Below are 11,645 nucleotides of genomic sequence, written 5' to 3' on the forward strand. Positions count from 1 at the left end.
ATTCAAAATTTCGCGCGGTTGAAAAGAATTTTTCTCTGTGCGTTTCCTGTGTAGGCGGCTCGTGTAAAAATATGGTCAAGAGACGGAAAATTTATAAAAATTAAAAATCATTAGAATAATAAAATTGTTAAGATAAGAAGGTGGAAATAAGATAAGATTAGATATTTTATAGCTATTCAAATTAGGAGATAAAAAATAACGTCAAATAATATTATTTTTTAATCGGAATACCTCTATAATAAAAAGTGAAACACTGCCCTTCGTTGGGTTGAACGTGTAAACGGTGCGTTATTTGATGGGAGGAAAACAGCCGGAAAAAATCTTTTTTTTTTCCCGTACGCATTCATTCAAGTTTTCTTTTCATTTTCAAGAATTTCAAGAATCAGAAAGAAAAACGAAATAAAAAAAAGTTAAAAGTCTAGAAAGTTTCTTTCGGAAAGTTTTATTCTACCTTTTTGTTCAAACACTTGAAGTGTAAAGTCCTAGATATTCTAGATTTTCTTCCGTCTTTTGTCCCTCATCTCAGTGACAAATCCAAAGTTTACTGTTCACACCACTGTTGCAATACCTACCTACCCATTGAAAATCTTTTTGTTTCTTATCTAGCAAAATTTTGTTTAAAACCTAGCATGTGAAAAGTTTTTGTGAATTCAATAAAATACTCAATAAAAGTCTAATAACTGTGATTTATTTTTAGCTTAGTTAACCTCTTGACTGTTCTTTTCTCTCTAATCAAATCCAGCTACTGTATTCAAACACATTCCATATTGTATTCTGAAGAATTCTCCAGAAAGTCCGTACATCTCAGAACCTACTAATTTAGACTAATAAATACAGGTAATTATTTATCATTGACAACCCTATTCTAAGTTCAACACCAAAATGCTTTTGTTAAAGTTATGGTCCGTGTTACTCGATAACTTGAGGCTATCAAAGTGAATGCTCAATGTTCAGTGGGACACCTTTTTCATAATAATATTTAATTATTATTATTATTGACTTTGTATCTGGAGGTTGTTGGTGCAAGTACAAGTCAAGTTGTTAGGTGTATTTATTTTTTTTTTTTTTGTCTGAATCAAGAGAGTCAAAAGAATCAAGATTCATCCAGAAAAGCTAAGCAAATATGTTATCGTACTTTTTCTTCCAGATCATGGTAGACACAACAGCAGAAGCAACCAAACGTTTACATGTTAAAAAGCAAACCTTAGATGATGCATACGCAGCTCCTGCTAACTTCTTAGAAATAGATGTTGTCAATCCAATCACACATGGAGTTGCTAAGAAAAGATACACTGATTATGAAGTTAGAATGAAAGTAAGTACCTTTATTTTTTCTTGAAATAAGATCACCATAGTAGTGCCTAAAATAATTCTATAATAACATTCATTCTTCTACCTGCCCAGCCCACTCTGAATAAAACAAGCAGATATGAGTGCAGAGAATCTTCACTCAATATCCTCATACCTCACAATAGTAACATAATTCTTATTGAGATGCCTAAAAGTAGATAAGTAATAGCCCATAGTATGTTCCAAACATTTGATCTTATTCTGAAAATTTGAAAAGTTCTACTAAACTTAAGGGCTTCTGTGCAAGTTGATGTTTTCAAATGTCAGGAACTTGACCCTCCTGTCTAATAATGGACAACATAGAGTTAATTAAAATAAGATTAAAAAACTGGGGGTGGATAAATATATGTTTTTTTTTTTTTATTTTTTTTATTTAAGAAAAAATACCTATCTTTTGACCTATGTCAATAATTACATAGTTTTCTAATGAGTCATGTCTCTGTGTGTCTAATGAGACTAATGAGTCAGGGACTACCAGTCATGAGTTGAACTGTCACAAATCAAACATAGACAGGTAAGTAAAGGTGATTAGTTTTAATGTTTACTTTGATTTTGTTTACATGCAGGTTGTTCAATTTATTTTAAGTAAAAGAAAGAGTTTACAAATTTATTTAATTAAGTATCTGTAAGCTATGTAGGTGGGTACTTCATGTGTAGACATCTTTCATTCAGCTATGTATGTAGGTACCTACTTGAGAATAAATTATTACCTCTCTTGTCCTCTGGTCAACTCAGTAAGGCAGATCAGTCTATCTTGGATCAATTGATTGTTAATTAAACCAGATTTTTATTATACCTTTCAAGAAGTATTTAAAAGGTACATTGAAAAATACAAGTACCTACTTACTTTCCCAATATTAAAAGATTCAATGAGACCCATTCACAATGGACTAATAGCACTTAAATACTTACTTATCAATATGAACTAGGTATTCTCTGATATTAATTATTAGTATCAGGGAAGCACAATTATATAATGACAGACTACATGTTGGATTTAATGACTCATTTATGTAATTTCAACTCCAATTGATTAACTTGGGTAATTTCTTATTGAATGACGTTTTTTGTTGTGTATTTTCTTCCTTGCTATACATTGTGTTGGCAGAGTTTTTAATGACTCCAGAACATACCACATAGCCCTAAATATAGTGTTCTAATCATGGGTCTCATTTAAATGACTTATCTAGAGTCTCATCTCAGTTCCTATTGAATTCGTAGGGCAACATTAAAGACTGCACGTTCATTTAGAGTTGAGATAAGCTTATCATATGTATTGAGATGTTGATTAGACGATTAGAGTACGAAATCGACCCCTTTCCTAGACCGAAGATATTGACTTAGTAAATGCAGTCAATAATGGTTGAATTGAACATAGCAAGAAGGATATAACTATTTTGATATGGGCATAAAAAAAGGTTAAGTATCTCTTGTGCCACCTCGTTTTCAAAATGTTTCCTAGAGGTGAAATTTAGATTGAAACAGTACTTCGTATATTTGATTCCATGAAGTTTGTCTTTAACTAGGTAATAGTTGCTTGTATTATGCCTGGTACAGTGGCACAAAGGTTACCATAATCTGATCGAATGAGAGGTAACAGGTGTTTTTCATGTGATCAAGTTTCAAACGAGAAGAACCTTTCCTCTTCAAGGAAACATCACGAATCTTCCTAGAAAATTGTTCACAAGAAGATTATTTTTCCCAACACTCTGTAGCACCTACGTCATATTGATATTGGGATTTCAGTTTCCATAGAAACTCTTCAACTTCCTATTATCATCATTGTTCTGTCGTACATGTTCTTGCATATATTACATATTGGTCTTCGTATTTCAAATATACCAAGCTTTGTGAGGAAAATGTCTGTTTACTCACATGTTTTTCCATTCTTTTCAAGTGCATCAGTGAGGAGAAAGAGTATGTAATCTTATCAGGAAATGAAAGTGAGGCGAGGTTGTTTTCAATACTTTGGAAGGATTAGATGAAATGTCTAGGACGGAAAATACACATTGCTCTCTTCAACAAAATGGGTGGTTTTTGTGTACTTGAACCTCTGTGTTGAGGACGATGAACAATATTGTTCAACTTAAAAGGAAATGAATTTAATTTCGGTTCCAGTTAGGAATTGAATATTTGGTTACAGTTGACAGAAATGGAATTGTATATTTGCTTCCAGTTAATAGGATAGCGCTGGTTGAATCTCTGTCGAGGCTTGGAATACTCATTTATTTCAAGTTCTTTTTGATCTCTTAACTATTTCTTCTGAGGGATGGATTAAAAAAATGCCTTAGGCATTAATTCAAACCCACGACCTCTGAGCATTTTACCCATTCAACTTCAGAGACCGGCAAACTGTGCTTTAATCTGATTGGCTGATTATTTTCTTCCAGACGAATCTGCCTGTATTCAAGACAAAGGATTCAAACGTGAGGCGCAGATACAGTGATTTTGAGTGGCTGAGGAATGAATTGGAACGTGATAGTAAGGTAAACTTGGCAGCGGACATCTGGGGACTTGTTACTTGAGGGTTTAGGGTTCGAGTATCAAAGTACACTGTAGATGTGAGATTTTCTTCACATACGTTATGACAAGTCATACGTACGAGTATTAATAATATTAGCGCAGTAAAAGAAGATTAATGAGATTATGTACTATCAATCCAAATGCACGAATATGTAAGCTATTCATTTTTCAGTACTCATGTAAATATTTTCTGCCCTTGAAAAAAAAAAAAAAAAAAAAAAAAAAAAAAAAAACATCCCACTGAAAACGGGTGTGTTTTTTTTTAAAACCATTTTTGTGAAAAAAAAAAAAAAAAAATCATCTCCAAGTTGACAACGGTTGTGTTCATTTGTCAATCACTCTTGATGTTATCACAATATCATCTCTCCCGTTTTTTCAGATTGTGGTGCCTCCTTTACCGGGGAAAGCGTGGAAACGTCAAATGCCCTTCCGTGGGGACGATGGCATTTTCGAGGAAGAATTCATAGAGGACCGAAGAAAAGGCTTAGAAACATTCATCAACAAGTAAGTGTCAAAAGAGTTTAAAGGGAATTAGAGGGGGCAATATGTATTTAGAGGTAATTAGAGGTGGTGCATATGTGGGTAGGAATTATAGAGGTCATAATAGTTCGGTGAACTGTAGAACTCACTTACAGATAAGGAAAGTGCAATGGGGGGCCAGAAACTAATGAGGAAAATTCCTGTACATTTCTTATTTTCAGGATCGCAGGCCACCCTCTCGCTCAGAATGAAAGATGTCTACACATGTTCCTTCAGGAACCCACCATCGACAAAAACTACGTCCCCGGGAAAATCCGCAATACATAATCTACTCATTTCTTCTCACCCTCCATTCGATGTTGAAAACCATCCTTCTATATATTTTGTTTTGCCCGTTCTGAGTTTTGGAGCCTCCTTTTATTCCTTTCTTTTTCCTTCCTCTTTTTAATTACCTACATTTTTTTCAATGGAAACTTCGTCAGAGTGGTTCAGTTTCATTATTTTGTAAAGAAGTAAAAAGTTTATTCATAATTTGGGTCGCGCATGGTTATCCGAAACTTGAAGAACATTATTTAGAGAAATGAAGGCAAAAGAGATGAGAGAACAAAGGGAAAATCTGTCCACTATTGACAGGTTTCTCTGAGAAGAGAATATTGTTCATAATTTGTAATTAGAAGAAAAAAATTAACGAACGAAAAAAAAAAAAATCTGATGTTGCTGAAGTGAAGTAGGTCGTTATATTTAAAAACATCAAAAATAAAGAAGGATGGTATGATTCTGCGAAGTTTCCAAGTAAAGTTATATTATAAACGGTAGTAGATTCGATATTATTACTATACTTTGCATATTATATGATAAATATTCTTGTTATTTAATGTTAAATGTACCTTTACCTTGTCTTTTTATCTTTCTTCTTGATGTCTACCCAAATAAGGATCTTCAGAGGAATATGAAGTTACGGTATTTGTATAAATAATAGATATGCTGTCTTCTTCATGAAATTGAAGTGGTACTCTTTAAAGTTACTGTCTGCCATATTTATTTAATTTATTATTTGTGTAGCATATTACATATTACTCAGTCAAAGTTGATAACTTCTGTATTGAAGAAGTAGATCAATGTGGACAGTAAGGAGGCCAGAACAATTTTATTAAGTGTAGAATAAGTTCACTATTAGACGCTCGAAATAGGACAGGTAATCTCAATATAAGAACACTAGTTTACAATGTCTGAAGGTATATTTTGTATTGCTCAAATCAGATCCTTTTTTTTCGTTTTTGAACCTTCAAAACATAAAATAATGTCCCTTATCCTTCCTAATCTTTCTATATCCCCATCTCTTCATATCAGAAGTGTTCAACATGAAAGCATTGTATTATATTGAAAAAACTTCCAAATTGGGCAGCCTCGAATAAAAATTAGAGAAAAGAGGGAAATATATTAAAAAATTATTACATATTCTATCCCACATGATAAACTCTTGGAGATGTACTGTGCTCTCCTGTTGAATATTTCTGCTTTTAATAATAATATTAATCAATAAACTTAAATTTAATAAAGAACAGGAACAGTTTTTAAGATTTCAATATTCATAAACTCTACTTTACGTACTATTATATTTTGTAATTTATTTAGTCCAAGATGATTATTTTGATGTAAAATGTTGATGTTTTTTGTGTTCTCTAAGTGCTTGGTGGAAGGTTTTCATCTTTCTGTCCTGTAAGGTTTCCACCTTTTTAGATACCCTTTTTTTGGTATCTTGGCAACTGGCTGTGTTTACAGTTTAAATAGAAAAAGTAGGAAAATATTTTAAATTTATTTTATTTTTATCACCGTATCTTTTATTTTTACAACGGCCGAAAGATCCTATCAACTATTTTCTCTTCGTCCTTGATTTTTTCTTACCCTTATAGAACACAAGAAACTCTTCTATATTAAAAATGGAAACCTATTATATTGATGTAAAAATAAAAACACCTAAATTATATTGAAAGCGTATTAGCTCTTTTAATTTATCAGGGTATCTCCCTACTGCTGTCCTAATTTACCAAAAATGGTCTGAGTAGGTTGTACTTTGGTCTTGTAGCTATGAGAATGTTACTCGTAGTTACCTATATATTTTTGAAAATTACAAGTTGAGCTGTCATAAGGTTAAGAAAGTCCCTAGTTTTTTACTTCTAGAAACAATAAGGTGCATACCGTGATGATAGTATAATTACGATTGATAATGTGATAAGTATCTCACGGTTTGATAAAATTACATAACGTCCAATGTCATTGCTATGTACTGAATGTAGAATAATCATATCTATTCGTAAGCTAATAGATAGGTAAGAAAAGAATATGAAAATTTGCTGACTCAATGCATATTACTATGAATTTTGTTCATCCACAGTTACTCAGCATAACAGGTTCGAAATTCAGTACTTGGTTAAGGGGAAGAAAGGCCTTTCATAACTACCATTCACCCTCTAGGTACTCTGCCAACACCATTCGGCGAGAGCTAAAGCCGCTACAACTACAAGAACCCTCAAGGGTAAATTTTGTCACAACTGTCCCTGAGTAGTTGCATTTTGTCCCCTTTTCTGGTGTCACCCTTCATGTAAACCTAATTTTACTTTGGTACCTGATTTAAATTAACGGTTGGTGCCAAAACTTACTTGAACATCAACCTCCAGATCCAAAGTCCATTAAACTACTGAGGTTGTTTTATTACTCAAAGCTTAGCAAAAGATACCATCTTCTTTCACTTTATTAAGCGTTAGTAAAATTTAGTCTAGTGGAACTTTTAATATCCTCTTGTGAAGGTTGAATTGAAACTGCCCCTGGTACTGAGACGGGATGGTACTGTGTTTGTGTTTACATTTTACTGATGCATTACCTACCTATTTGTTATTGCTTGTAGTTTTTATTAAACAAAAAAAGTTTTCACTTTCATTGAACCTTAACCCTGAAAAAATTTAGGTTTATGTGCCTTGTTTTATGATTTAAAAAAAAAAAAAAAAAAAAAAAAAATAGGGAAACAAACACACATTCATTTTTATATATTAGATAATAATATTTCACCACTGACTGTTTTTCGTCTTTGCCCGTTTATACGGGAGCAGTAAATAGAATATAGGTGCCTACCGAATATAGTTAATTATTGGCAAACTCCTTTAAATCTAGAGTTATTTTTTATTTAGGCAATCACTCCTTTTTGGATGTTTAGTCTGACTGGGGGCCTTTAAAAGGGGGATATCAGTCTGAAATTTTCCTTGCTAAAGAAATAGACTTTATAACTTTATTAAGCACTATTAGAAAGGTCCTATTTCGGGCTGGCTGGAGGACTTTGAACAGGGAGGATATCAGCTTGAAATTCCCCTTGATGGAGAAATATGTAGCAAAGGTTGAGTGCGAAGGGCATCCACTCGTAAATTTTTGTAGCCCAAAGCAATCACCCCAGGGCTGATTAATTGAGAGGCTGAAGAAAAAACGCCGACCTCGCCTGAACACAGGAATAGGCAAATGAAAAGAAGAAGAAGAAGAAGAAGAAGAAGAAGAAGAAGAAAGGTATCTACTATTTACGTATATGTTCGGATACGCGGAAGAAAACGGAACAACTGAGAAACCAGGGATTTGGCTCTAAAATTTATTTATAACTTTAATAAAGAGACCCCTAACATTTTCTGCTGGAAGTGACGGGACATTTTTTATTTATCGTATGGAGTGTATTTATTTTTAAATTGGGTGTGAGTAGTCTTCCTCCACATTGGTGCACCCTGGATAACGCTAAACAGACTACATTGGATGCCAAACTGTCTTTAAGATCTCCTGGCGAATTTATTTTTAAATTGGATTATACGGGACATCATTTTGCCGATTTTCATGAAATTTGCAAAAGTACGTATTCAACATATTTGAAGGGCGGCCCAGGGGAACTAAAGCAATACTGGCTGTAGGCCAGTTTAGAAGTTATTAGAACCAGCTTTCCAAGACTTAGGTATGTGCATTTGTATGCAACTCATTAACTCTTCTTCTTCTTCCTAGTCTTTTCCTACTTAAATAGGGTCGGAGTGTCTTGTCAATCCCTTCCAGGCAGCCCTATTGTTTACCTCCTGCCCTGTTAAATTTTTCTCACTCAAGTCTTGACCCACATAATCCTTCCATCTTTTCTTCGGCGCCCTTTTCTTCCCCTCACTTCCTTGCCACAGTTAATGCAACTCATTAACTAACTTTTCATCTCGAAATGAGGTATGTGTGAGGCTTTAGTCCGTTCTTCCTCTTAGATTTCGGCCAATTTGAACCTCCTAGGGCCTGGTAGAAGCTAGGTATTTTTCTGAGCCACTAGAATATCTAGTTATTCTACGAGTTCCGTAAGCTGTAGATTTCATAACGGGATTCAAAAATCTGATGTGAACATCACACGACTTTCCTTATCGTATTGAAAGATGCTTATTTGGGTGTTCTTCTATTGTAATTTTTATAATATCTCTAACCGTTTAGTCAGTATAGCTGAAAACCGCCAAAAAGTGGTCGAAAGACGCCAAAAAGCGGCCGAAATGCCACCATCTGCAGCACCTATCCTAACCAAAAGTTTTGTGTCACATCATTGTCACATTTGACAGCTGCATGCCAAATTTCAAGTCTCTAGCTCTTACCGCGTTCTCGAGATATTTTGTTTACAGACAGACAGAAGGACAGACAGACACACACACACACACACACACACACACACACATTTAGGCTTTCCATGCTGTATTTCAGCAAGGTAAACTCTGTAGTCTCAATTTTTTCATTTCTTCGTACCATTTGAATACTCAGAATCATTTCCAATGTTAAAAAGATTTCCTTCAGTTCCCCTCTAAAGTAATTCGTTTGCAAAATTCATAGTTTTTCTGATCCACATACAAACTACACAGTACCCATTTTGATTTTTGATATACACCAAAAGTACCAAAACTCATTCTTCCATAGTCAGTAGCAAAATAACATTGAAAACACTTTTCTTTCTCAAATTCCCACTAACATTCACCCTTTAGACATCACAGCCTGCACTCTGCCGTATTTTAATGGTCATTCTCTGTCGATCAAAAAGTGAAAAGACGCCGAAATAGCCAAAAGTACAATTTAGAACAAAATGGCTGATGGCTGAAGTAGGTGACTTTTCGTTTGGTGATCACTTCTCTCTTCACCTCCTTCCTGTTTGTTCTGTCTATAGACGAGTGCAATCTAAGTCATTTTCAAATTAATATACTAGTCTCAAATTTAGCATAAAATTCCATATACCCCACATGTCCCATGTACATAACCTTATTTATTTTCCATTGTAAAAATAAACATTTCACTCCACATGAAATCAGCATTTAAATTGATAAAATTGTATTGTATCTTTATTTTTATTTTGATAGGTACATCGTACATATTTCTATCTAGCTGTAACTGGTCATAGCAATAGCTGTTTTTTTTTTTTTTTTCCTGACCAAAAAGACTCACAACTAAAATACACAGATTGTCCCACTGGTTTCTATTTGGGTACCTAGGTCTAAAAGAAGGGGGAACAATATCTAGATACTTTTCTTTCTATTTAAAACTACTAGCCGAAATCCGTCGCTTCGCTCCAGATTTCTGCTAGTAAATCCTTAAGGCATGGCCGTTCATGTCACTCATCCATTTAGTGGTCTTGCTCGGCGTAGCTTAACAAAAACGAACCGGAAAGTAGCGTAGCCTATAACCTTCACGGGAGTGCAAGCAATAAGTTGACAAAGTTTCATAGCAATCGGATGAGCGGTTTGGCCAGGCATAAAGTTCCGTGAAACCAAACTTCGTTGTGACACCACTTGTTGAGACCATTTCCAAACCAGAATTCTCAGTTGTGCCTGTACCTGAAACCATCACTGTGCCATCTTTCCAACTGGCTCCAGCCCCTTCAGTCATCACCAAGCCAAACTTTGTCATCCAAGAATCCAACGTTGCTGTGGCCAAACCATCCTTCGTCGTAGAAGAAGTCACTGAAACCATTACCAAACCCGAATTCGTTGTCCAAGATGTTCCCACCACCCTGGTCAAACCAAACTTCGTGATTGAGGAAGTTCCTGAGGTTATTGCCAAACCAACTTTCGTTGTTGTGCCATGTAGTAAACCAGCTCCAAAACCTCTGCCCCTGCCAGCTCCTCTACCTCTGCCCCTGCCAGCTCCTCTACCTCTGCCCCTGCCAGCTCCTCTACCACTGCCCCTGCCAGCTCCTCTACCACTGCCCCTGCCAGCTCCTCTACCACTGCCAGCTGAGTTTCTACTTATTTTGACTTTCGTTGATTTTATCAGAAAAGGAATGTTTCGTTATGAGCGAAAAATAGTTGTCGTACCTAAACCCACTAATAATATAGCATTTTCACGTTGCATATATTCCTCGGAAAAATCATTTTCCTTACCCGTCAATTACGATCACGTCAGATACCTACTCCTTAAGCTCTCGATAAATTTTGCTGACAAGATTTATCTGAAGATTACCAAGATAGATCTCTTTATCACTCAGGTATGAAAAATAAACGTGTTTTCGTATGTAAACCGAGATTTTGAAGACTAGTTGATTGTTGTATATAAATTATGACAACCAGGTGTTAGCGATCATACTTCACAAAGAGTGGACACAGTTGGTAGCAGATTTTAAATCTAATTTAAAATCATGAAGCTGACACTAAGCGTTTGTCTGGCACTGGTGCAGGTAAGAGAATTTTCTTTTTATTTATTATAATTAATATGTACAAGTCCACGCCTCTGATATTTAGCATGAAAAAATGGTCCATCTTATGAAAAGATACTCGGTTTTTTAATTAAAAATAAAAGAATTGCGAATTGTACTAACAATATTTCTTCCATTTCAGGTTTGCGGAATTTTCGCATTCCCACCACCACCTGCCCTGACATACCCACCACCAGCTTTGCCACTCCCCGCACCTATCCCTCCCCCACCCTGTTCAGCTGTCGTGGTAGAGAAGCCAACATTCTTGGTAGAGCCAGTGACTGAAGTCATCACCAAACCCAACGTGCAGATCCAGCCTGTTGTGGAGACCATCACCAAACCAGAGTTCATCGTCCAAGATGTACCATCTGTCATCACAAAACCCGAATTCGTTGTCACCGAATCCGTCCAAACATTGGTCAAGCCTGAATTCGTCATTGAATCTGTGCCAACCCCAGTTACGAAGCCCGAATTCGTAATTGAAGAAGCTACCGAGTACATCACCAAACCAGAGTTCATTATTCAAGATGTACCACAAGTTTTGCAGAAACCATCTTTCGTTGTTCAGCCA

At 35.3% G+C, this 11,645-nt stretch overlaps 2 protein-coding genes across 2 annotated transcripts; both read left to right on the forward strand.

The window, feature by feature from the left end:
* The first annotated feature begins 349 nt into the window (after positions 1 to 349).
* LOC103514182 (sorting nexin-12) lies at positions 350 to 6,351 on the forward strand. Its single transcript, XM_008479084.3, has 5 exons — positions 350 to 837; positions 1,148 to 1,315; positions 3,741 to 3,836; positions 4,253 to 4,377; positions 4,575 to 6,351. Exons 2-5 carry the CDS (start codon positions 1,151 to 1,153, stop codon positions 4,678 to 4,680), a joined length of 492 nt encoding a protein of 163 aa, XP_008477306.1. The 5' UTR covers positions 350 to 837; positions 1,148 to 1,150; the 3' UTR covers positions 4,681 to 6,351.
* A 3,121-nt stretch (positions 6,352 to 9,472) lies between these two features.
* LOC103517247 (cyclin-dependent kinase inhibitor 1C-like) lies at positions 9,473 to 10,956 on the forward strand. The gene is made up of 3 exons (XM_008482306.1): positions 9,473 to 9,482; positions 10,197 to 10,587; positions 10,950 to 10,956. The coding sequence occupies exons 1-3, from the start codon at positions 9,473 to 9,475 to the stop codon at positions 10,954 to 10,956; spliced, it is 408 nt and encodes a 135-aa protein (XP_008480528.1).
* The last annotated feature ends 689 nt before the right edge of the window (positions 10,957 to 11,645 follow it).

The sequence above is a fragment of the Diaphorina citri genome, unplaced genomic scaffold, assembly GCF_000475195.1.
Source record: "Diaphorina citri unplaced genomic scaffold, Diaci psyllid genome assembly version 1.1 scaffold3, whole genome shotgun sequence".
Classification (NCBI taxonomy): Eukaryota; Metazoa; Arthropoda; class Insecta; order Hemiptera; family Psyllidae; genus Diaphorina; species Diaphorina citri.

What these genes read in the sequence shown, in the direction of transcription:
- LOC103514182 (XM_008479084.3), top strand. Translation starts at nt 1,151, where the DNA reads ATGGTAGACACAACAGCAGAAGCAACCAAACGTTTACATGTTAAAAAG. An exon ending in AATTGGAACGTGATAGTAAG is followed by an intron (nt 3,837 to 4,252) that starts GTAAACTTGGCA and finishes CCGTTTTTTCAG; the next exon opens with ATTGTGGTGCCTCCTTTACC. An exon ending in TTAGAAACATTCATCAACAA is followed by an intron (nt 4,378 to 4,574) that starts GTAAGTGTCAAA and finishes TCTTATTTTCAG; the next exon opens with GATCGCAGGCCACCCTCTCG.